This window comes from Engraulis encrasicolus, chromosome 19 (assembly GCF_034702125.1).
Source record: "Engraulis encrasicolus isolate BLACKSEA-1 chromosome 19, IST_EnEncr_1.0, whole genome shotgun sequence".
In the NCBI taxonomy this organism is placed as follows: domain Eukaryota; kingdom Metazoa; phylum Chordata; class Actinopteri; order Clupeiformes; family Engraulidae; genus Engraulis; species Engraulis encrasicolus.
Genome location: NC_085875.1, coordinates 42,626,175 through 42,653,279, shown reverse-complemented (window position 1 = coordinate 42,653,279; position 27,105 = coordinate 42,626,175). Strand labels below are relative to the sequence as shown.

The 27,105-nt window shown below is 44.3% G+C and overlaps 1 protein-coding gene across 3 annotated transcripts in view; it reads left to right on the top strand.

Annotated features, from left to right (window-relative positions):
- Nucleotides 1-27,105, top strand: part of tiam2a (TIAM Rac1 associated GEF 2a) — a 187,982-nt gene that overhangs the window by 44,918 nt on the left and 115,959 nt on the right. The window contains exons 11-21 of one of the 3 annotated variants that reach the window (XR_010032009.1): nt 137-246; nt 4,406-4,599; nt 5,121-5,221; nt 5,700-5,813; nt 6,200-6,356; nt 6,534-6,694; nt 8,352-8,493; nt 8,823-8,885; nt 9,106-9,444; nt 9,599-12,263; nt 13,485-14,024. Coding sequence is in view for 2 of the 3 variants with exons in the window: in XM_063184481.1 (XP_063040551.1) it covers nt 137-246; nt 4,406-4,599; nt 5,121-5,221; nt 5,700-5,813; nt 6,200-6,356; nt 6,534-6,694; nt 8,352-8,493; nt 8,823-8,885; nt 9,106-9,444; nt 9,599-12,078 (3,861 nt within the window). In the remaining variant the exon portion in view is untranslated. Of the gene's footprint in view, nt 1-136; nt 247-4,405; nt 4,600-5,120; nt 5,222-5,699; nt 5,814-6,199; nt 6,357-6,533; nt 6,695-8,351; nt 8,494-8,822; nt 8,886-9,105; nt 9,445-9,598; nt 12,264-13,484; nt 14,060-27,105 lie in introns of those variants that run through there. The other 2 variants (XM_063184481.1, XM_063184482.1) reach the window with 2 other exon arrangements.

Below are 27,105 nucleotides of genomic sequence, written 5' to 3'. Positions count from 1 at the left end.
CCTAGACTCATCTCAATTTATGAGAGATTTAAAAAGCTGTTCTATAAGGTGTTTCAGATACCATGACATTACTGGGAGAGCAGTGGTGAAATGTGTGTGTCTGTAGGAGTAATGGTGGTGTGTTTTGTGTCTGTAGGACATGGACCTTGATGAAGGGCAAGACACCATGGACGAGGAGATGTTTGAGGCGGACGAGAAGAAGACCAGCGGGACTCGGTCCAGATCTCGATCCAGGTCTCGCTCCAGGTACGGAGGAGATTTTGATCAGTGACTTTGCATTGGATTAGAGTCTTTACTTGGCCCATTAGGATATTTATTCATTCGTTCATTCAGATTTGTTACGTCTCATATACAGTACTTGCATGCATGGACACAATTTGCATACATATGCACCTAAATTCCCCCATCTTAACACACACCCCATACTAGGCCTGGGCGATATGAGAAAAACTTACGATTATTTCCCCCCAAAATGTTCGATTTCGATTTTAATCACGATATGAATAAAGTCTAATTTTTCACAAAAAAAAGGGGGAAAGGGGGGCATGAAGGGCATGAATCCAACACATGGATTGTGAAAAATGGTGCAAGGTATGACATTAGAAAGGACTTTATAAAGGCTGGTCCAGGGAAAATGGCAAACTGCCCAGAGCACACAAAAATGGATAATCTCAAAGAAGAGACATACACAAGTTTATATTGTATAAATACAATATAGCCTACAAAATATCTATAAAGGAGGAAAATGAGAGATAAATGCCTAAAGCAAATATCTTTAACCAAGAGGGATAACTGTCTAAAACAAATATCCTTAACACGACTAAAGGTGCAGTTGCCTATAGCAGGGGTCCTCAATTCAAAGTCCCCGAGGGGCAGTTTTTCCAAATTTCTCCCAGTAACACACTCAGACCCACAGCTGATATTTAGTTTCTATTGACAGGATGGGAGAAAAAATTCTCTCATACAGGGCCTCTATTTTCCTGGAGCACTGTGGGGTGATGTGCCTGCCTTGTTCTCATTGCCACCCTTCAGTATTTTTTGAAATGACATAAGATTATCTGTTAGCCTATATTTGCAGACAGCATTCATAAAGATTTATTTCTTAGTGAGAAAACCAATAAGCCTGAAGATAACACTTTTCAAACAGATGTTGCTTATTATGACTTTGTTTATGCAGCTCTCACATGCATAATGAGAATCAGATGAAATAATATGGCCCCAGCAAAGAGGACCTCTCAGGTTTTGTCAACAAGAAAATGGCACATTTGATGCAATGTTGATTAAATGCAACAGCCAATAATAAATCGTCAAGTTGTTCATAACTTTGTAGTCTTAAGAGGGGCATAGCATTCCAAACAAGCTATTTGGGGACTGTTTAAAAGTGTGAAAAGCACCATCAAGCAGTTCGTTTTTTAAGTACCACTAGTCAGCAGAGAAGCAGAGGTCAAACACAATTTGCCTTCATTTGTGTTAACAACTAGCTAGTAGCTACAGCTACTGCTAAACCAATTTGAAGTCCTAACACACTGTTTGCAATCAAATGTGAGCCATTACTTTCAAAAACGAGGCATAGAGAACTTTGTAAATCATGGTGATTGGTCAGTGGGTGAGATGGATACAATTTCCGTACTCCCTTGCGCATGGTCAGTGGGGGCGACACCATGATGGATAATTTGTGGCCAAATTAACGGCAGCTGTTGGTCAGCAGTAATTGCTGGGTGTAGTTAAAGGATTTATCCGGAGTTGGAACAAGTTTGCCTGATTTTTGCATGTTTGGGATGAAATACAGTCACTCTAGAGCAAAATCAAGACAAAAGGATGCGTTTTGAGAAAGTTTGATAATATCACGTTAGCCTCGTTAGCCATATCAGCTATGCAATATGAAAGATGCGGGCATCGTTTTTCGGCGGTTACACACAGAATATCTAAATTACGGTCAAGACAACTATTTGACACTAAAGTCCACCAAGTAGATTGCAGAGTGCGTCGCATCATCAGCTATGATTATTTCCATAGCGAGTAACCACAGCTTATGGTGCGACGCACTCGGCAATCTACTTGGTGGACTTTAGTGTCAAATAGTTGTCTTGACCGTAATTTAGATATTCTCAAGGTAGTAGCTTCACAAAACACATTCTGCAGACCTTTCAAGAATACATGAAGGGCTTTGGACACTTCGGTTTATGTGTGGATACCCTCAACATATTATGAGGTACGTGTGACGTTGTTTTGAGCTGTGCAAGACTTTAAAATGTTGTGTTTTTGAAATGTGTGTAACCCGCCGAAAAACGATGCCCGCATCTTTCATATTGCATAGCTGATATGGCTAACGAGGCTAACGTGATATTATCAAACTTTCTCAAAATGCATCCTTTTGTCTTGATTTTGCTCTAGAGTGACTGTATTTCATCCCAAACATGCAAAAATCAGGCAAACTTGTTCCAACTCCGGATAAATCCTTTAAGGACAGCTGACAAACATTCACACTGTCCTATGACCTGTTCCACACTCCGACCCTCGCGGAAGTGTCATTGCATGCTTCCTTGATGCTTCCAATACTGACCGTAGAAGAAGAAGAACATTTCCGTACTGCCCTCGCCATCATTTCATACTACGCTGTTATGATGTTAGTAAGCCCTCTTGTCTCAAGCCTCTTTGGTCACTACTGTCTGGAGCCTGCAGTGACAGGCAAATACAGAGAATCAGACTGAGGGGGCGGGGCATTGCACACTTCTTCCTAGCGCCTGGGGTGCGATTTCAAAATAAGAGTACACAGCGCGCTCGGACAAAAAAAAAGTTTTTGAATGCGCATCGAACGTCTAATTTATAATCGTAGAAAATGTTGACATCGCAATTAAAATTGAAATCGAAAAATCGTCCAGGCCTACCCCATACTGTAACCACATTGGGCCTCATTTATCAAACTTGTGTAGAAACCATCGCAGAAATGAGCGAAGATCTCGTCGTATGACGAGGCTCACGTGAGATTTACTAAACATGCATACCTCTCCAATCCCATCGTAAGAGCGAGCGTCTGTTGATAAATCCAGCGTCTGAAAACCATCGTAATTAGAATAATCACACCTTCTCTAATACGGCGGGAAGGAGACCGCGCCCCTGATTTTGCGACATGGAGAGACGCAAACCGGCTAAAACATCCACATTTCTGGTTGACAGCTTGAAATTAGGCTTTAGGCAAGGTAGACAACAAAATAATATGTGGAAATAACGAACAGCCATAGTGAACAGTGTTTCGGTTCTCAGTATGGAAGGGGTAGAGATATGTTAGAGAAATGTTAGGCCTACAGCAGAAATAATGAAGATAATGATGGGACTAATTCTTTTTTATTTTTTTTAACTTTTTTAAAAGATGTTAAGAAAATGGTCCTACATGAAACTGGCCGAATAACAGTGCCCAAACCACTTGTTGGGGAAGGAGAGTTTTACATTTCCAGTGCGCTGTCCTTCTCGCGCTCATGTGCGCCCTTCTCTCCTGCGCTCCAGTCCTTCGAGGGAATAGCCTTTTTGCCACCTTAATGGACAACTATTAGGCCTACGTGTTATCGGACACACACACACACACACGTCAGGTGTAGCCTATATTCGGATAGTTGTGTGCGAAACGGCAAAACTTAACCGGGAGATTATTACTGTAGGCTATTGATTGATGTGCGCCTGAACTCCCAGCTGTTAAAAAGAAGGGACGTCGGTCCATTGATCCCATGACTGAAGGCACATTTCAATACGCGGCTGTATATTGCACAATTATTCACACATCATGTCAAATGACAGAAAGTGACAATAAAAGCTGACTTGACTTGAAATCACAAATTAGAAGTCTCTTGCAGTTGTTGACCTACTGTAGTAAATTAACACAGCGCTCCCAGGAAGGGTGCACCAATTCAAACAGGTAGAGGTTCGGTTATAGCCAAAATGTACAATGTAAAAACATTTTGTAATTATGTAGGACACATAGTGATGTTAATGAGTTGTTGTGCTACAACTGCTGCTCAAGTTGGTGATCATAGTCATCTCAAGTCAAACTTGAACAGCGTTCACCTTCTGAGAGCAGTCGTACGGATTTCATCTTTCCTGTGCTTACGACGAGATTTGATAAATGCCTACTGGTCGTAAGAAAAGGACGTACGTATGATTCTTGTCGTACGCTACTTTGATACATGAAGGCCAATGTGTTGAAAATTACCAGTAGTTTCTTCCAAGAAGGCAAAATCATCGACCAAAATTCGTTGCCATTTGTCCCCATTGGCCCCATACACGCAGACTTGGTCCCCACAGATAAACATGGCCTTTATGCTACAGCGTATTAGTGCAGTGCACCACGGCGCGACAGACTGCACACATTTTCTATATAACACTAAACAGTAGTCTGTCCTCCTCTCCCCAGGTCACCCCGCAAGAGACGGTCAAGGTCACGCTCAGGCTCCCGGAAGAGAAAACACCGGAAGCGCTCTCGCTCCCGCTCCAGGGACCGCAAGAGGAAGTCTTCTCGGTCCTACTCGAGTGAACGGCGAGCCCGGGAGAGGGAAAAAGAGCGACTGAAGAAGGGTCTTCCACCCATACGCTCTAAATTCCTTAGTGGTAAGTGCACCACGTTGTAGAGAATTGGTGAATTCAATATTCTCTAGAAATACTGTAGTTAAAGTAATGCTATAAAAAGGTCATTTGGCCTAAGTCGCATGTAAGTACCCCCCAAAAAGCAACCGTTTCCAATATAGTTGTTTAATATTTGGTTATGGTGCTAAGACCTTTGTTGCACATGTACAGATATTTCTAAAAAAGTTTTTTTTTAAACCAAATCTCCATTGTGCGTTTTTAAATCTCTGGTTTTAAAAAATATCCTTTTTAGGGAGCTTACACTATGTGTGTGCAATCAAAAGGCCCAAATGGATGTTTACAAAAATGTTATGAATGCCAAGCCCTTTCAAGACACAGTCTGTCTTGAATCTTTTCCAGAGTCCCAGTGACTTTTCGTTTCTCTAAACACATCTATTACTTCAGCCACTGTGCTTACTCCAAACATTTTCTTAAACATGTCCAATTGTGTTTACGTGCCTTTGCACCCTTAGCCGACCAATGACAACTTGTGTCTCTTTCCGCAGTGTGCAGTACCACTCTCTGGGTGGGCCAGGTGGACAAGAAGGCCACCCAGCAAGACCTCACCAACCTGTTTGAGGAGTTTGGCCAAATTGAATCCATCAACGTGAGTGCTCTGTTTCTCTCTGTCCTGACCCTTCTTTCTCTCTCTCTCTCTCTCTCTCTCTCTCTATCTCTCTATCTCCCTCTCCCTCTCCCTCTCCCTCTCCCTCCCTCTCCCCCTATGGCCTAAGGGTGTGAGACTTGAGTGTCACACCATTAATCTAACCTTGCCCTCTGCTCTCCCTGACCCCTGTTGTCATCCTGGTGGCAAATCATACTTGTAAGAAGTCCCTCTTCTGTTCTTCTCCTTCTCCAGCCACTGGCTGCCTCTTTCCAAGCCTGAAATGAATATTGAGTCGTCTGTCCAAACACTGTTTTCTTTTTCTTTTTTTCCTCTGTCAGAATAGACATTGTCTTGTGCTGCTCAAAGTATTTTTGACATGTCTGTGGGTTTATTTTTTCACTTGTTTGTTTTTGTCTTGGTTTGGTTGTGACACTTGTGCTGACTCATGATGCTCTATATCTGGCTCTGTGATCCGCAGATGATTCCCCCCAGGGGCTGTGCCTATATCTGCATGGTGCACAGGCAGGACGCCTACCGCGCGCGCCAGAAGCTCAGTACCGGCTCCTTCAAGATCGGCTCCAAGGTCATCAAGGTACGCAGGCGAAGCGCTTTCTTCAATGTCAACATCACATGATCTCACGTCTATCCATTTAAATGCAGTAGCAATTTTGCAATAACACATCCACTGTGCATTTTAGCTATTCACTGCATCATAAAATGATAATAGATATGATATTTAATATAATACAAGCACATATTGCTAAACCATTAATTTGCATTGGTGAGTATTTAATAACATTTCAAGGCTGGAACAAATATTACTCTTGTATATAAGTTGCAACTTCAGAACACAGGTAACTCCTAATTCACTTGTCCATGACATAAATGCACTAGGCTCCAAACTCTGTCTGATGAGGTTCTCATTTTGTTAGCTGCTTTAGTACAGAGAATCATCCAAATTCCGTTGTGTCCATTTAGATTGCCTGGGCCCTGAACAAGGGGGTGAAGCAGGAGTATAAGCAGTTCTGGGATGTGGACCTGGGCGTGACCTATATCCCCTGGGAGAAGGTCAAGCTGGATGACCTGGACGACTTCGCAGAAGGAGGAATGATTGATCAAGAAACCGTCAACAATGGTAAGATATTGAAGGCCTATTTAAAACGTGCAACCCACAAAACATTTCAATTTCCTCTTGCCACTATAGCTGGGGCATAAATGATCAATCATCAACTGTAACCATTAGACTTGACTTGATACTCCCTTCCTGAACCCAGAGCATATGCCACAACTGTTGTTGATGTTGTGATTGCAGACTGGGAGGCCCAGAAGCTGAATGCGGAGGCAGCCAAGGAGACCCAGAGCCAGGCTGCTGCTGCTGCCGCCGCCGCTGCTGCTGCCGCCGCTGAGGCCAGTGCAGTCAGCACTGCTCAAGGAGAGGCCTACTCCCAACCCGTCACCATGATGCCTGTACAGGTGAGTACAACTAGCCAGGCTACGCCCTCCTAATGACGCAACACCTTCAGCCTTGCTGTATCAGTTTGGGCAAGAGCTCGTTCAAGTACTTTCTGAGCTCTGCTGGGTTGGGGAACTCCATTCACTTTGTTGGGAACCAATCAGCTTTAAGCAGCTCCAAATGCCCTGGGTAGAGGCGTGTTCAAGGCAGTGACGTGGTTTAAGCAGAGACGTTCTATTGGGACTAAGAAAAAGTTTGGTTTAAACTTAGGCCCAGCCCTTTCTGGCATCGACCTGTTGCAAGCCGAGGGAGGTGAATTAACCATGCCATTTGGAAACGTAATTCATTATCATCTTGGTCTGACCAGGATAGCGGGATGAGATTTGAAAGTAGATAATCAGGCTAGAGAACACCTGTGTGTGCTTGTACGTTTTTTGTTATTCAATAGGATGGTTAAGAATAGTACAGGAAATGAGGAAGAGAGAGAAGTTGGGTTGGGAAATGACCTAGGGTGGATTTGGACAATTTGCTGGCATTTTGAACGATGTGTTGGTTTAGTATTTGTGCGTTTTGTTTTGTGTGTGTGTTTTTTGCTCTACACGTGATTAGGTTGGCCATTTGTTATAGTACATGGGGGAATTCATGCCATTTCAGTCTTCTTTCTACCTACGTTCTTCTATCATTACTGATGCATCAGAACTAACTCCTATAGTTTTGCGGAAATGACTTCTCAAGTCCACTTTCTCTCAGGCAGTTCTGTGAAGCCAAACACCCCACAGCATTCTCTTCCTGTCTCAGATGTCCCACTTTTTTTCCCCTAATCATCCGCGGTGTGCCAGACACACACACACACACACACACACACACACACACACACACACACACACACACACACACACACACACACTTGGCCTCTCTGTGTGTATCAGGGCAAAACCAGGAAGTGTTCCCCACTGAGTTTGTTTGTCTGACAGCGGGAGGTGCACAAATTGTCTGTGCATCGCGTGTCCAGACTTCAGAGGGACAGACTTGCCTTGCCCAGTTTCACCACTGAAGTCCCCCCTGCTGCTTAGCCATTGGAGCTTACACACTGTTAGGGGAAACGCATTCAGCTCCGCTCCACAGTGCAGTCTCTCCGACGGCTGCGTTTGTTTGTCCTCAGAGCTCTGATTATCCAGAGTAGATTATCTTGCCACCTTGGCCTGTTTGCTCATGCCTCTGTTTGGCGAGGCGAAGGCAGGGGAGAAGAATGTCCATAAAGCGGCGATAATCCCTGCAGTGGGTAGGCAGAGGTCACACGACTTGATTAACCATGGCACTCAAGTGATCGGAACCACAAATATACTGCCTGGCGAATAATGAAACACTATTTTTCCAAAATGCTATAACAATTAAGCATCACTGTAAAATATGATTTTAGGGAAACATTGGGTAATTGAAACTTTGCCAATGGTATACGCTACTTAGGTTGTTTTTTGTGTGTCCATGCAATAGTATTTTAGTTCTTTGGACCTTGTTTAACTTGATTAACTGCACATTTGTTTTTTCAACACTTTTTTTTAATTGATTTTCTTCATAGCAACATACAATTGCAGTTTTACGATGTAGACAGCAATGTGTATACCGTATGTGGAGTTTTAGAAAATAAGACTTTGTGTTTTTTCTTGTCTGTTGCAGCTCCCGGTGGGACAGTCTGCCGTGCCCGCGGTAGGCTTGGTACCGCCCTCGTACCCGGTAACCATGGCCATGCCCCCTCCTGGTTTCGGACCGCCTCCGCCTTTCATGAACACGGGCTTCAACGCTTCTCAGCCTCCACCAGGTTAGCATCAGCAGCGGATTTAACCTTTAGCCTAAGCCCTTTTTGGGGAAAGGTGCCCTCTCAGCCTCCGAAGCTCATAAAAATAAATGAAATAAGTTGCATTTCAAAGCTAGAACCTTCATTTTGCACTAGAATGTGTTCATTCAGCTCTAACATATCCAAGAAAACTGCTCAAATCTCAACAAATTGAATGCAGCGCATATGTCGCTCCAGGACGCAATGGGTTAATGATAAAGACAAAACAGCCATCGCTTTGTCTGTTTTTGTTTGACTTGTGGTGTTTGTTTGTCCTGCTGTGCCACATTCTCTTAATTGTGTCGTCGTTGCAGGATTCATGCCACCAGGAGTTGCTCAGAATACCGTGGGGACCGGCCTTCAGTCAGCCGCAACATGTAAGTTTGTTTTTACAATGACATCTCTGTTCTTCTCATCGAACACTTTTACTCAGAATTGTGATGTCTACCTTACTTGCCTAACTGTTGTACCTTATCCCTGCTCAGCAAAGCAGTGTACTTGTAATGGAAAGAAGCCATTGATCTTTGATGTTACACTGTATTATCAGTTCTTATCAATGCAGTGTACTAATCCTGTTCCTTCTGTCTCTTCCTTTAGCACTTGTGCAACCCTCCATGGCTAGGAACCAAGAGGGGGGTAATAAGGAGTCCCCGTATGGAGGCATGCTCCACCAGGCTGGTTTCTTACCCCAGGCCATGGCTGGGGCTGGAGTCTACAACCCGATGGGACTCCAGCAGCAGCAGCAGCAGCAGCAACAACAACAACAACAGCAACAACAGCAGCAACAACAACAACATCAGCAACAACAACACCATCAACATCAGCAGCAGCATCAGCAGCCACAGCATCCTCAGCATCAGCACCAAGGAGGCATGGATAAGCCGCAGCAGCCTGCAGAGGCAATGGACGCCTCCGCTGCAGAGATGACCCTGCAAGGTGAGAGTCTTATCTTATGTGGTTATTATTTTAGAATGGATAGCGCTGAAAGAGTTGCATTTGCAGGAATATGTGACAATGAAATTCAGAAATATGTGTGTATTTTTTTTGCCTGTTGTTAATATTTTCACCCCCAATTCTTGTGTTGTCTCAGACAAGCTCTGTGCCCTGGCGGGCATGCAGAACGTGGTGCGCGGCGGCATTGGCCTGTTGGGCATGCACCCGACCAACAACCCCCTGGGCCCCCAGATGTCGGGCCAGAGGATGCCCGGCCTGCAGCTCCCCGGCCTGGAGCAGCTGAGGCCCAACCTCCTGCAGGGCGCTGCCGCCGCCGCAGCCGCTGCCAACGCCCGCTTCCCTCTCCAGCTGATGCAGCAGGGCCTCTCCCACCAGGCCAGCCTCCTGGACGCCACCCTGCAGGCCCAAGCCCAGGCTCTGGGCCAGGCTCGCCTCCGCGCCCCCTTACAGCAGCAGATGGAGGCTTTCAACAGGGCGGTGGGCAACGCGGCGCTTGGCAACAAGGACAAGCCCGAGGACGAGCCCCCGAACAGGGCTGAGCAGCAGAGCTCAGTGTCGGCACCGCAGGATGGGGATCAGGACTACCGCTTCCCTCCGCCAGAGAAGAAGCAGAGCACGGGCCTGCTGAGGACACCGCCTCATGAGATGAGGGAGGCGCCCAGCAACACCACAAACACAAACACCAGGCCCCCGCTCCTGGAGAGGCCCCTGACGGGAAGGCCCTCGCTGCTCGGGGACGGCGGCCGCAAGGACGGCCCCCTGAATCCAGCGGGCTTCCGGGGCGGAGAAAGCCGTTGGGGGCCGCCCAGAGGGGACTTTGACGAGCGCGACATGCGTGGCGCTACAACAGGTCAAGGAGCCGCCAGCAAGGGCTTCAACCCAGAGGAACGTCAGGCCGGCAACTTCCCCAACCGCTTTGAGATGGCGCGTGGTGGAGCCGGGCCAGTAGGTCTGGGCCAAGGAGGCGGCACTGGAGCCTCCGGACCTGTTGGTGCTGGTGGAGGTGCAGGAGCAGGAGCTGCTGGCGGGTCAGGACCTGCAGCCGGTCCAGGAGGGGTTCCAGTTTGGAACAGGGGAGGAATAGCTGGCTTCAACGCAGAGGTCCATAAAGACTTGGACGACAGGCGTCGGCCGTGGGAAAGGCAGAGGGACCGTGACGAGCGAGACTTTGACATGCGCCGGGAGATGAACGGCGGCAACCGGCCGGGTGGCAGGGAGAACGAACGGGAACGGGAGCAGCAGCAGCGAGAGAGGGAACGGGAGCAGCGCGAGAGGGAACGGGAGCAGCGAGAACGAGAGCGGGAGAGAGACCGCGGTGGGCGCGGAGACCGCAACCGTGACCGTGAAGACCGCGGCCGAGAAGACCGCGGCCGAGAGTGGGAACGCAACAGAGACAGGGACAGGGAGAGAGAGCAGCGCGAGGCCGAGCAGAGAGACAAGAGGGAGGAGGAGAGGAACAAGAGAGAGCAGCAACGTGTTGGTGGCTGGACTCCTCTCACTCCTCTGCCCCAGCCACAAGTCCCCAACCAGCCCCTCCTACCTCTCCCACAGCCCATGCTTCGCCCGCTTCTCCCCGACCCCAGGCCTCCTCTCCTGCCCGTCCCTCGTTCCTCTCTTCTTGGTGACATCAGGCCGCCTCTGCTTCCTGCTCCACTGTCTCAATTGCAGCCACAACCAGAGCTCAAAATTGAGTTTAAACCTGAGCTTAGACCAGAGCTCAAGCTTGACCCCAAACCCGAGCCAAGACTTGACCCCAAGCCAGAGCTCAAATTTGACCCTAAACCAGGTCTGAAATTCAACCTCCCCAAACCAGATCTCAAACCTGACCCCAAGCCAGAGATGGAAGTTGACCCCAAGCCAGAGATGGAAGTTGACCCCAAACCAGAGATGGAGGTCGGCTCCAAACCGGAGATGGAAGTTGACCCTAAGCCAGAGCTGAAAGAAGCTCAGAGCTCTAACACAGAGCTCGATGTTGACCGCGAACCAGAGGTTAAACATGAGCCCACACCAGAGGCTAACCTGGAACCAGAACTGGAACCCAAGTGGGACCTTAAACCAGAGCGTAGTCCCGAGCCTCAACCAGAGCAAGAACCAGAACCCCAACAAGAACCAGAGCCAGTACCCCAGCAAGAGCCAGAACCCCAGCCAGAGCCAGAGCCAGAGCCATTACCTGAATCACCGCCAGTAAGCAGCCATACTGAGGCCACCCCAGAACCCCAGGTTCCTTCTCCAGAACCCCAGGTTCCTTCTCCAGAACCCCAGGTTCCTTCTCCAGAACCCCAGGTCCATTCTCCAGAACCCCAGATTCCTTCTCCAGAACCCCAGGTCCCTGAGTCTGTTCCAAGTGTGAATGGAGAAGACACAGACATGGGACCTGCTGAAGACTTCGCCCCAGAGCCTGCAGTCCAACCACCAACAACCTGCAACTCTACACCCACCCCTACCACGTCACCTACCCCCTCCCCAATCCCGGACGAGCCCCCAACAACAGGACAAGGGGACGTCCAGCTTAAACTCAGTCCCCTTGTGATGGACATGGACAGTGCACAAAGTGGGCCGGTGGAGGATGCTGAGACAGAGCCAGTGCTAGAGAAAACAGACACTGAGGGGACATAATCATCACTCAGTAGGTAAAGATCATTTTGTAAAGTTGTCATCTCTGTACTCTGTACTTTTTAAGTGGTCCCACACAGGATTGCCACACACACAAAAATAACTCACGCTGTCTTGACACCCTAACAAATGATTTTATTCACAATGATGGAGAACTTCCTAGATGGCTCACGATAGAGGATTAAATGGTAGGTAATGTTTTTATTTGTTTATTCTGTTTTATATTTTATTTGGTTTTAAAATGCAATTCCCACTACTTTGGAGCAAGGTTATTTTTATTGAAAAAAAAATTGCTTGCCAAATTGTTTGAGCATAATTGTTAAAATTGGGCGGAGCGAGAGCTTTGACCTTCCTATGGAAGAGAGTACGAATCCTGGCTGTTCCCAATTTGATGGCTGAATACTTGAAAACAGTGGTGGCTGGCCTGTTCGTCTCCTCTGTTTTGAAAAGAAGAAACTTATGTGCTGCAAAGTTTGATGAATGCCTTTGTGGTGTCCTTGCTTCTTGTCTCTTAAGCAGTATATAATTATATATATCCACATGCATACATACATACATGCACACATACATACACGCATACAAACGCAACAAATCAGTGAGAACAGTTTCAAGTTGTGGTGGCTTTGAAGAGGAACCTTACAAAAAAAAAGAAAAAATGATGTTACCCCAAGTTCAATGTCTGTGATTTCCTTCATCATATTGCAGTGATTTCAGTAATTAAGTCTACAAAAAAGTCATATAAAGGACAAATGGATGTTGGGTACATTTTTGTTTTTAGTTGAAAATAAACATGCTCTGTTTGTTAAACATGCTTTAGGACTGTATTTTTCTCTAGAGGGGCGCCTTTACATTTTTTCTACACTGATCATGAAGTGTGATTGTCATGGGGTTGGAAGGGGTCCGAAACCGGAAGAATGGGGTGCTTAGTGGTCGTGCTGGTCTTGCGTCTTACTTCTTCTCGGAATGTGTGCCACCGCTAGTAAGATGCTGGCTGAGGGTTGTGTGTTTGAGACTTTGTGTCGGGAAACTCAAGTTTGCTTGTACAGATAGCGGTTGTGTGATTTTTCTTTTTTTTGTGAACTGCTGTAGTATGGGCACTACATGTTCTTGAATAGCCTACCATGTCGTGTTTCATCTGAGTCTGAAGTCCCAAATCTCCCCATCATAGCTTTTACAACACTGTTTCACATGCATTGTGGCAAAAGAGCAGAGCTGGTACATCTCACACAGTCCCTAAAAACCATTACAATCTGTAAAGTCTGACTTCTTGCAGTGCACCACTCTGTATTATATATCTGCATACAGCAGTCAGGTTTGTCTGTAAATTTAAATTTGTATGTGTTGACTTCTCTTCATATCTTGCTCAGCTGTGCCTCTAATTGCAAGCTTCTGCTCTGCTCCTTTTTAAGCTATCCCTGGAAAACCTGTAACGTCAATCACAACTTTGGCACGCTCGTAGACACACCACAAGCTTCAAGACAAAAATGTTATGTTGCAGCTTCTGTATGCATAAAAAGAAAAAAAAGATGCAAGATGAAATTCACAAGTGAAAGGCCTCTGTTGTTTGCCTTTCCATAGATGCACATGTCTACAGTTATCCAATAAAATAGTAGAATGGCAAAAAAAAGTACCTCAGTAATTTAACTCAATGTTGCATGTATGGGAATGTATGGAGATGGAGTGAGTTGTTGATATTCTACTAGCTCTTCTACTATCTACTTCTACTATTCTACAATCAAAATTAAGTTTTCAAGTCAACACCGTAGCAAGCCCACCCTCTCTAAAAGGACAAGTGCACTATTCTGAACATTTTAGCCCCTTTTATGAATTGTCTGCAATAAAGTAGAGTGGTCCTCCAATTTTTTGATGTTTGATGCTGTCTCCATTATTTGGCTAATGTGGAATTTGGCTCAACTGGCGTTATAATGGGCGTCTATGGGCATGTCCAAATCTGTTCTTAAAGCCAGCTTGAACATTTGTTTTCTGGAGAATGGATCTCACTGAGTGGTTAGGGGTGTTGGTTGGCATTCCCTAACAAGTTTGAAAGCGAAATATGGCTTCTGTCATTTTTTATTTGGCATTTTGTGAATGAAAGAAAAAAATGTATTTACAAAATATGAAATAAGAAACAAGACGGAAGCCCATGTTTCGCTACAAAACTTGTTATGGAATGCCAGTGAACACCGCTAAACACTATGCTGGTTTTAAGAACAGATCTAGACATGCGCATAAGCGGCCGTTCTAAAGCCAATTGAGACAAAATCCAAATTAGCACAGTATCGGAGACTGTAGCAAACATTAAAAAATTGGTGAGTGCCATACTACTTTATTGCAGACAATTCAAATAACGGGCTGCATGTTCAGAATGGTGCACTTGTCCTTAAAAAAAAAATTGGGCGAATACAGATTGTTTAGACCTCCAACTATATGTTGGCCAGAAACCACACTTTCAAAATTGGTGTCGACCCAGATCACAAAGTCTCAAACATTGTGAGATCACATGATGCATACAGTACATACATTTGACAGCTTGATTTTCAGGAAGATGTAAGGGGGTTAGACAAATTCGATCTTAGTGAGAAACAGTTGAGAAATATTCAAACGTGCGTGGTGGTTGAGTGGCTACGAAATGGCAGAAAATGCTACATTAAGAAATTGCCACATGAGCCCCCAAGTCCCAAAGTATGTGGAGATTTCACATCTAGCTGGCAAATTCCATATCACATTTTCACTTCTAAAAACCCATCCTGACAGTCACATTCTCACTTCTGAGACCTATTCGGTCACATTTTCACAGTTGATGTGAACAGCAGCAGTCTAGGCTTAGCCTATTGTAATATCACACGTAACTTATACAATAAAAGACGTGTTCTAAGCCTTTGACATGGCTCAAATGGCTGAGGCCCCATATTGGTGAGCCGGAGACCTGGGTTAGATTCCAGCCTGAGGTCATTTCCCAACCCTGCCCCATGTCTCTTTCCGATCCTTTCCTGTCTACCTCTGACCTGCCATAATAAAGACAAAATGAAAAAAAAATTGACATTAAAACATTTTTTTATTTTTTTTAAACACGGCCCTGCCGTGGCCTAACGATAGGGCACTCGTCCGCTGTGCGGCCGACCCGGGTTCGATTCCTGGCCGGGGTCCTTCGCAGGCCCCTCCCCATCTCTCTCCCCACTCGTCACCATCTTCACTGTGCTGTCATGAATGAGGTCAAAAAGACCCAAAAAATATCTTTAAAAAATAATAAATACATAAATCACATATTCCACATGATCTGAGTAAATCATCCCAGCCGCTCCAAAGTCAGTAACTGAGAAGGCTGTTATCATCAAGCCATCTGCCATGGTCTCCGCACAGAATATAACAACAAAGGGTGGCTAGCTGCCAGAGCAGCCAAGGGTTGGAGGGGTGTTCTGGGAACAGACTTGGGGATGCTGCTCGGCTCTGCTCTCCTTCCTGCCAGAGAGCTGATACTTCAGGAGTGCTTACTAAGCACCCAGCCCTGTCTTCGAGGAGAACGGTGGGGAGGGAAGGGAGAAGGTGTGCACTAACTGTGCAGTGCAGTACTCTGCAGTTTGCTCTGCATCACACCTTGACTGCAGGATTGGCACATGCCAACTGCAGCAACTTTAAGGCTACATCGACAACATAAATTACATTCAAAATTGGGGAGGGAGAGAAGCAGCCCGCAATACTGATTAGTTCATCTGCCTTCATCATAAACAGTACAGATTATTTTGAGTGTTAATCCTGTACTGTGTGCTGTGAGGTGAGGTGAGCTGTCTGATATCCGTTTTCTGCCTAATCGACTGCAGTCACAGACCACTAGAGGCAAGGGTGCCCCCCCCCCACACACACACACACACAAAACTCCACACAGTACATTGCGCCCAACAAAGTTGCATTTATGCCTCTTCTTTGAAAAGGGGTGCTGCCTAACTGGCTCCTGAAGGGAGCAGTGCTGTGGGGTGGACAGTACCATGCTCGGGCTGCCTTAAAGGGGTATGCCACTATTTTGGGGCTTAATACAGTTAAAATCGTTGGCTGGGGTTTATAAAGCATGCTACACGGATCCATTGACTTTCACTAGCTTAGCGACATGCTCCCTCTTTTAACTTGTCTTAAAGCAAGACAACTGCTTACATGAAAAATAAGACACTTTACCACCTTTATAAACCCTGGCCAACGATTTTAACTGTATTAAGCCCCAAAATAGTGGCATACCCCTTTAAAGGGACACTGTGTGAGATTTTTAGTTGTTTATTTCCAGAATTCATGCTGCCCATTCACTAATGTTACCTTTTTCATGAACACTTACCACCACCATCAAATTCTAAGTATTCATTATGACTGAAAAAATTGCACTTTTCATACATGAAAAGGGGGATCTTCTCCATGGTCTGCCATTTTGAATTTCCAGAAATAGCCATTTTTAGCTGCAAAAATGACTGTACTTGGGCCATACTAGAAAATATTAGTTTATTACTTGGTAAACTATCATGAAAAGGTCAAATTTGGCAATAGGCGACACAGTTTCAATGAGCAGCATAGTTGCAGTACCTTTTTTGACCATTTCCTGCACAGTGTCCCTTTAAGTAAAGGATTAGGAATGGGGAGGTGCAGGGTAGTTGACAGCTATGATTGGGCCCGGGACAATACATACAGTGTAATGGGATTCTGCCCATTCCCCACCCTTTCCCTGCGCCCGTTACAAATGGTCCCTTGCCTGTCTCATTCCCAATCCCTTCCCCGATCTCGCTTTCCCAACCATTTCCTGTCTGTTCTCTACTCTTCTGTCAAATAGACAGAAGCACAAAAAGGTGTACAATACAGTATATGAAAAGCTTTGTTGCAAAGCGACGTATTCTCCATTTCCGTATCCGCCATTCAAATATTTTGAGAACCTACTTTTTAAACTTCTATAAAATGCATTTTGCAATGCAATGCAATGGGGAATGACCAATAAAAAATGTCAATTTCCCAAAATGTTCCAATACGGATATAAACTATTTGCAACTAAGCTCTTCACGTGTAAAGAATAGCATTCCTACCAATAACAAAACACACTGGACACTGCAGTCCATCAACCGTTTCTTTAGATCTAGCTTTTCTTGCAGTTTCTGTTTCCCACAACCAAAAGCTACTGGTCCTCTTGTCAAGTCGATGCAACGACTAGCAAAGAACACAACCTGTCTGGATGTCAGTAGGCTGCAACCCAGCCCCAATGAAAAGGGTCTTGACAGCTTCCCCCGAAGACAAGTCAGTTGCAGTCCATGTATTTATATAGCACAGTGCACATCAACAGCACAGGGTTGTCAGTCGGGGGGAGTAAGAGAATAGTAGGGAAAGTCTTTACTGTCACTGAGTACAGTGACGTTTTTACCCAACCAATAAGATGCACTATAAAACAGGCGACCAACGCACTTTATTTCTGTATAAAATGCAGAATGTACCACAATATGGTCAACTAGAACATCTACATTTACCCCAAAAAATAAACATAGCCAACAAGGTATGACATCCTTGTGAGTGAGTACTGCCCAACACTAATTGCACATACATATGTAAGTATTGCAAAACATAGCATATAATATAATAATATATATATAATAAACTAACAAAACATGTGCATATAAAACATGCAGTGATGCAGACAATTCGATAAAGCAAAAAAACCTCAACATACACAAAAAACCAAGCTGAAGCTTGTGTGGACAACAGGCCTGGACTTGTAATCTGGCATACAGGGCTTTTTTCCCAGTGGACCAACAGTCCTCCGAGGCCAGTGCTGTCTGATTTTTTATTTATTTTTTTCCGTTTCATTTTCTTATAGTCTAGTCTGCAATAGGGTGGGGGGGAAATTACGGAGCGTTTTTATTTGTCTCCTGCCTGCTGCTGCCCACCTCGATCCACGCCAGTCTCGCTGCTTTCTTCTGAAGATAAGTGTGTTGTTGTAGGGACTGGCAAATCCCTTGTGTCCTTACACCAACCCCACTTGGGCAAAGGAAATGTGCCATGCAGTTCATACCCCACCACACACACACACACACACACACACACACACACACACACACACACACACACAAAACCGCGCCTTACACACACACACACACTCACACTTACACACACCTACCCTCCTGCGGGGCGCCGAGGGGCACTGTAGTGAAGCAGATCCTTCATGAAGGTGGCATGAAGCCCCAGAGGAATGTTCACACAGATCCCGAGTTCATTAGGTACCAGCTGTGGCCAGGTGGAGACCATTAGTCATCCATGCAGTGCTGTTTAGTTAATTATTTATTTATTTATTTTTATCCTGAGTCCTTCCATGCAGCCTTTTAGATTGCCAGTCATCTCACGGCGCTCCATTATGTCGTAATTGTGTCTCGTGTCAATCTGTCAAAGCACAATCACAACACCCTGCACATCCATCTCAATTTGTAGTCAATTTGATCAAATTGCAAAAGTAACCTCCATAATCTGCCTCTGAACAGCTGCGCCGAGCCAACGCTTTTATCATGTACTACTGCACCCTAGAGTTGAATGCAGTTGCCTTTAAGAGCCTGTAGAGGGCAGTGTGCTTCTGCTGCAGTGTTGGCTGTGTCCATGGTGTTTGTTCAATGATGGGTGGAGGGTTTATATCCCTATCTCCCCCATCTCAAGGAGCCTCCATGCACTGCAGTGCCTGAAATGAGCTTAGCTGACGATGCCTATGCATTAAACTGACGCTCAGACTCTGAAGCAGCCTGTCTGATCACAAAAGCTTTACATGATGCTGCTCGCTTTGTGACGCACTTACTGTATATTCACTGTTCTGTTGCTTTGAGATTTGTGGGGTTTTTTGTTTTGTTTTTTTAACCAAATCTTATAATCTGTACTAGCATACAGCTTAGTGTCAAGCTTAACATTCATATTAATATTTGATTATTTTGTAATTGAATCATCATTTTTAAAACATATGGCGGTAAAACACATTTACCCTTTGGAGCTTCTCATTACCTCTTCGCCCTCCCTTCCTCTCTATCACAACCCAGTAGGGCTGCAATGATATTGTATCGAACTGCGATACGCAGAGTCACAGTACTGTATCGTGATACAATAAGGCAATATTGTGGTACGCCCTTTCAAAGTTCTGTTGCCCTTATGTCCAGAGAAGAACCACATGACATGATATGTGATAGTGCTTCAAATCAATATCATTATTATTTTTCAACTATTTTAACAATATTAGTAGCCTCTTGTATCATATTCTACCTACAAACTATCACCAAAAATATGCAAGTAAAAAATTGTGGGGTGTATCAAACCGTAGGTCAAAAATTGTGATACAAACCGAATCGTGAGTTGAGTGTATCGTATCGTCACAGCCCTACAACCCAGTAGCCTTCCTCTTGGGTCATTCCACGCCAAATCAACAAGAGCCTGCGCACTTAGGTCTCAAAAAATTCTGAAAATATTACCAAGTGTACCCATGGTACTTTAGAGAAACACTGTAAATTTATTTGAATGTAAGATGTATACTCTCCATGTTACAGCCAATTTTACAGGGGGAGGGTGGGGGGCATTTNGTTCACACTCTTTTTTTTGTCAAAGTTCACAAGCCCGTAGCTCAATAACTAAACCATGTAGGAAGTTCAAATTTGGCATGCTGGTACATAGATAGGAATAGTTTGTTGCAAAACTGTCAGTTTTGGTCTGTATGATCCTGCATCGTCATGGCATTCCCTCAAAGATGATACAAATTGTACTGGAGTTTTTGGCTGTGCTCTGTTTAGGCCTTCAGAAGACATATTTGTGCCCAACATAGCCTCTTGATTTTTTCCCCTTGTAGAGACAAGTAGGAACACTCTCATAAAAATCTATAAATAGAAAGGAAACCCCATTAGTGTTTGACCAGAAGACCTCACAAGTCTGACAAATCATTTTGGGTGTCATTTTCAGAGCTCCAGAACCCCTTGTGGGATTGTCCACAGATTTTTATTTTATTTTTTTTCTTCATTCTCCATGAATTCTTCTTTTTAAAAATGCAAATGAGACTTGTCTTATGTGATGTTTTCTTTTGTAATTTCCAACCTGAACATGGGCAACATGCACATTGAGGGCAATATGTTTTCTATGCGTTTCTTCCGCTGCCATCTGCTGGTCAAAAAAAGTAACAACATGACTCCTTGTGCCTGACCTACTGTCTCTTTTGGTGTGCGAACCTGCTCCCACATTGAACGCTCCTGAAATCATTTAAATTGAAAGGGATACCTGCACCCCTGCACAGGGACTCTCGGGTGATCATGTCTGGGCAAAATTTGCATTTGATTATTTAGCCTTTACATTAAATGTTATCGAAATCATGTTGCTCTCTTTTTGCATTTTGCCCATGTATAGGGTGGAAATTACAAAAGAAAACATCACATAAGACAAGTCTCATTGGCATTTTTAAAAAGAAGACTTCATGGAGAATGAAGAAAAATATAAAATAAAAATCTGTGGACAATCCCACAAGGTGTTCTGGTGCTCTGAAAATGACACCCAAAATGATTTGTCAGACTTGTGAGGTCTTCTGGTCAAACACTGATGGGGTTTCCTTTCTATTTATAGATTTTTATGGGAGTGTTTCTACTTGTATCTACAAAGGGAAAAAATCATGGGGCTATGTTGGGCACAAATATGTCTTCTGAAGGCCTTAACAGAGCACAGCCAAAAACTCCAGTACAATTTGTATCATCTTTGAGGGAATGCCATGACGATGCAGGATCATACAGACCAAAACTGACAGTTTTGCAACAAACTATTCCTATCTATGTACCAGCATGCCAAATTTGAGCTTCCTACTAGGTTTAGTTCTTGAGCTACGGGCTTGTGAACTTTGACAAAAAAAAGAGTGTGAACAAAATGGGCGCCCCCCTCCCCCAGTGAAATTGGCTGTAACATGGAGAGTATACATCTTACATTCAAATAAAGTAACAGTGTTTGTCTTAAGTACCATGGGTACACTCAGTAATATTTTCAGATTTTTTTGAGACCTAAGTGTGCGGGCTCTTGTTGATTTGGCGTGGAATGACCCTCTTTCCATTTGCTGTGTCAAATTTGTCTGCCTCTGGAAGAAAGCAAGCCAAGGACTTCCTTTATCGGTCTGCTCCCAGGGGCCTTAGGAGGACGCATGTGAATACATCCACCCTCCCAATCAGGCACTGGCTGGCCACAGGGTCGAAGCCATTCATAAATGCACTTCAGGCCATCGTTTGAACCCCCGTTTGCTCTGATGGGAAATTCTTAGCAACGTCCCTTGTGCATCTCTTTTCCTTCTGGGCAGAAAAAAAGGCATTGAGGCCGTAGTATTAGATACAAATCTAGTGTCTGAGTTGTGTCCCCAAAGCCCCAGTTTATCATCATCAGGTAGTGGTGTATGTGACACCAAGCCACGTGCATTAATCCCGACTGTCCCGATTGCGTTCCCATGACCACTTCACGCCTGGACTGTCCGCGTCAGGACTTGAGTTGAGAAGCACCTAAGGTCACAGCCAAGAATGAGGGACCTAGGCCGTGACCTGCTCACGTAAACCTCTGGTTTCAGTTTTACTCTTGTGTTCATTTGTCACACTGGCTGGCTGACACTTCAGCTTGAACAGCACTCTGAGTTCTGTCTTCAACAAATGAGGTCCCTGTTGTGTGTTTGTGTTGACTGAATCAGGTTAAAGGACTCAAGGGTGAGCGTCGTAGCCAATGAACTAAAATTAAGACAAACTGGTTTCTCCTCTTGACATGCTACGGCAACACTAGAATGCAGTGGCGTCTTATTGAGTCAAATGTCCTTACTTTTTAGCCTCATATCCAGCGTCAAGACAAGGCTTGAGTTCATAAGACTCTCTGTCATTTGTCTGTCAAAAGGGGCTTTCTTTCTCAGGTGAATATTTCAACAATTATAAAACTTTGTGAGAACTGGAATGTGTATAATACTCCCTATGAAATCCACAAGCCATGTAAATGAATAGGTTTTATTTAGATTTTTGTGGTTTTAGTTCAAAGTCTATTTACCCAGTTCCAGAAAATCAGACGAGAGGATATTAGCTTCACATGCACAGACAGGAAGAGCATAAAGCAAATTTCACAAAAAGCCAACGCAGTTTAGATGGAAATAGCCACAGAACATTCATATTTAATTAAGTTTAAGATCCGTTTATATCATGATGACGATCGTTTGCACAGAGAAGCAGTCATGATAATGGACGTGATGCACAAACTGATTGCGTAAAGTCACCAGAAATAATACGCCAGCATGAGTCATACTGAGCAAGTACACAGTAAATGCATCAGTGAGCTCTTCCATATCTTAAAATAAAGTTATACTTAGTGGTAAATACCTTACTAGTTTCATTATGCACGACGCTATAGCCCTATATGAGGAAGATGTACACATGTAAACAAAGTGATTCGATGGCTATATACACAATATGAGGTGAAATAAGCAATGGGCCACTTGTACTGTGTATTAGGCCTATGCCCCATATGAGTAAGCACACATTCACATTCTATCTACAATGTTTGATTATATGTTGCAGTAGTGTCTCTCTGTCTGTGTGTGAGTCTGTGTGTGTACCTTACTCAAACGTATATAAGGAAAATAAGGTATGGGCCACTTCTACAGTATGTGCCAGATAGTCCCTTTGAATCATTTTGTAATTTTAACATGTCTCCTTTTTTGTAATACTCCTTCTATCCCTATGCTTCCCATCTTCCCATGCAGTTCAGGTGGTTTATAATGAGCAGCTTTTAAATAGGCTTTAAGAATCACACAGTATTAGGGTCAGCAACCTGACATTAGAGCTAGGTTGGGTATTAATTTATCCAAGCGGTGCAGTAATCGGCCTACTGACTATCGTACAACACTACCCGTGGGGATACTATATAACAGATCAAATACCAAAGAGCAAAAAGAGAAAGGCTGCAAAGGCATATTCATGCTCCTATGATTAAAGACGGTAACCTTAGTAACCTACATTTTTGATGGCTCAAATGCTCAAAATGATAGTAGATTTGTGTGCTAACCCAAGGTGTAGGGCGTTTTGGGAATATACCTTTGGCAGTCGTAGTAGTTTTAAAAATCAACCATTCCTCATTTGTCTTTTGTAGCATTCGGTAACTTGGGGTGAAAGCAGACGTCACTGTGAAATTCTTTCCCAATACTAAATCAGATGAAGGTCAAACCCCAGCAACCACTATGCTTAAAGCCAATAACCTTACTGGTGCCCCTTTTGTTTTGTTTCTTTAACTCAAGCATTTCTCATTTGTCTTCCACGACACTCAGTGACTCGCTTGAAACGTCATCATGACATTCTTTCCCAGGACTAAATCACATGAAGGTGGAACCCCAGGAATCGTATATTACAATAGCAGTAAAAGACTGTAACCTTACTGTTGGAACATATACACCTACAGTCCCAGGAAAAAGTTTGTACACCCTTTGAAATTTCTTACCTTTCTGACAAAATTGGTCATAAAACATGGTCTGATCTTCCCGGAAATCGCAAGAAGGAACAACCAGAGTCTGCTTTAATTAATTCAACCCAAACATTTACAAGTTTTCATATTTTCATTGGCCATAAGATGTAAACATTCACAGGACAGCAAGGCATAAGTAAGTACACCCTTGCATTCAATAGGTTTTAACCCTAAGTTAGTCGCAATAACCTCAACCAGATGTTTCCTGTAGTTGCAGATCAGATTAACAAAACAATCTGGATGTATCTTGTCTCCCTCTTCTTTAGAAAACTGCCTCTCGTTAGCAAGGTTTGTGGGATGTCTGGAGTGCATAGCTTTCTTGACTTCATGCCATATAATCTCAATTGTTTTTGTCAGGGCTTTGACTGGGCTATTCCAGAATGTGTATTTCATTATTATGAAGCCATTCTAAAGTCGATTTGCTTCTAAAGTATGGGTTGTTGTCCCATTTCAGCACCCATCCTCTTGTGTGCTTCAACTGTGTGACAGACTACCTCACTTTTTTTCTGTAAAATATCTCGATAAACTTCTGAGTTCATTGTTCCACTGATGATAGCAAACTCAAAAGGGCCTGAGGCAGCAAGGTAGCCGCATATAATGATGCTCCCGCCACCATACTCAAAGGCGGAGATGAGGTTTTGGTGAAGGTGTGGTTCTCCAGTTCTCCTCCAAACATGACATTGTGTGTTCCCCTGAACAATTCAACTTTGGTTTCAACGTTGGTCTACAGAATATTTTGCAGTAATTCTATGAAGCATATAAATGCTTTTTCGCAAACCTCAAAGGTGCAGCAATATTTTTTTGGACAGAAACTCCATTAATTTTAGATTGGCAGAATGAATCCCATTTTTAGCTATTCTTGGTTACATCTCCTCTTCTGAGTATGGTGGCGGGAGCATCATTATATGCGGCTACCTTGCTGCCTCAGGCCCTTGACAGTTTGCTATTATCAGTGGAACAATGAACTCAAGTTTATTGTGATATTTTAGAGAAAAAACGTGAGGAAGTCTGTCACACAGTTGAAGCACACAAGAGTATGGGTCCTGAAATGTGACAACAACCCATACTTTAGAAGCAAATCGACTTTAGAATGGATTCATAATAATGAAATACACATTCTGAAATAGCCCAGTCAAAGCCCTGACAAAAAACAATTGAGATTAAATGGCATGAAGTCAAGAAAGCTATGCACTCCAGACATCCCACAAACCTTGCTGACGAGAGGCAGTTCTCTAAAGAAGAGGGAGACAAGATACAAACAGATTGTTTTGTTAATCTGATCTGCAACTACAGGACAAGTGTGGTTGATGATATTGCAACTAACTGAGGGTTAAAACCTACTTAATGCAAGGGTGTACTTACTTATGCCCTGCTCTCCTGTGAATATTATGGCCTTATGACCAATAAAAATATGATAACATGTAAATGTTTGGGTGGAATTAATTAAAGCAGACTCTGATTGTTCCCTCTTGAGATTTCTGGGAAGATCCGACCATGTTTTATGATCAATTTTGACAAAAATGTAAGAAATTTCAAAGGGTGTACAAACTTTTTCCTGGGACTGTATATACCATTTTAACTTTTTTTGTAATTTTGTTTTAAAAAAACAAACTTTCCTCATTTTTCTCAATGCGTTACAAACGTCACCAAGAAATTCTTCCCAAGACTGAATCACATGTAGGTGAAATACCAGCACTTTCCTCCCCCTCCCTCCCCAACACCCTCTGCAGCAGCACCCAGTGAGCAGCACAGTGCCTCAGGCCCTCACACCTGGTTTAGCGTCCTGATGATAAATGTGATATCATGTTTTTCCACACTTGAGGAAGAGGCTCCTCCTGCCTGCCCCCAGTCTGGGCTCTGCCCCTGTCTCCACTGCATTTGCTCTCCTTAACCAGATGTACACGTACGAGTCTCCCCGTTAAGTCCCCCAGGGGCTTGGCTTGTTGTTTTTCTGTTTGCTTTCTCAGACGAAGCCCCTCCTTGTTTGGGAGACGTGACCTACCACACATGCAGTTTACAAAGAGTTGCAGCTTGCAGGCGCACGCACGCACGCACGCACGCACGCACGCACGCACGCACGCACGCACGCACGCACGCACGCACGCACGCACGCACGCACGCACGCACGCACGCACGCACGCACAGATGCTAGCTCTCTCTCTTTCACACACACACACACACACACACACACACACACACACACACACACACACACTCAAACAAACTGATTCTCTCACGTGCGCACCCACACACATACACAAACTCTGACACAGACACTTGTGTCTTCAGGCTTGGAGAAAAATACATTTTTTCTCATGTGAGGTGAATATAAATTACCTATGCGGGTTTGTTAAAGCTGAGCATCGTTTCATCATTTTTTGTGTGTGTCAGAGCGTAGCGTTTCCTCCTTTGAAACTCCTGCCTCATGATGGCAAACCAAATCAGTTGGCTGTTTCAACAGTTACCCGTGTGTGAATGTGTGAATATTATAGACAAACCCACAGCAGGCCCAGGGATCTTGTTAGCTGCTTCTTGTGACATGAATTGAAAAATAAGCGAACTGAGAAAGTCATATTTATGAGGCAAGCTGCAGCAAAAACACTACTGAAAGAGTTATGATGAGAGTTATGAGAGGAACCTAATGAGGCACAGCAGGTACAAATATTGCAGAAGACTTCAGTACCGCTTTATTTTACACATGTATTTTTAGTGTATCTTCATACATCATCAATTAATGTTATGTACTTACCTAACCTTATAGCCACATAACCCTAAAGTAGAGTCCCTGTGCACAACCACTGTCCAGGTGCTGGTGATGTGCAGTAAAAGTAATACAAGTAGAGGAAGGATGAATCACCACACACTGGCATTCTTTGCAGGTAGTTTATTTGTTGAACAACGCGTGTGCGGTGATTCATCCTTCCTTTACTTAGCCACATAATCTAATTGCTATGGCGACAATTACATAAAGCTTTGCTGTTTGTTAAACTGTATGTAATGAATTTAACAAGAGCCGTGAAATAAAGTGTAACCAGCTCGTCTACCAGAGTAATGGGCAGTTTTGACTAGAATTGGCTCTAATAAATGATTAGTATTCAATTGCAGCATCTGAGGGCAGGTTCCCAATCACTACAAATCTGTAGCTGCATCTCAATTTCACCAGTGATGTACAGTCTCAGTCTTTCCACCACGCACACGCACACGCACACGCACACGCACACATACACACACTACTCCACTCCTCTCGTCTCCTCTCTTCAAACCTCTACTCATCACCTCTCCCCCCACACCCGTCCTGCAGATCCCTCAATCTGCTCACAGCGCTTGGTCTTATATCGCCCACTTAGCGTGATTAATTATTCATGATCATGTATATTAATGACCGCTGGCATCTGTGGCTCTCCCTCCTTTCACCCCTTTCTCGTCTCCTCTTCATCTCATCTCCTCCTCCTCTTCCTGCTCGTCTTCCTCAGTTGGCTGGCACAGGAGGGTGGGAGAGAAGGGTAGGGGGGTGGCAGCAGTGTGATGAGGGGTCAC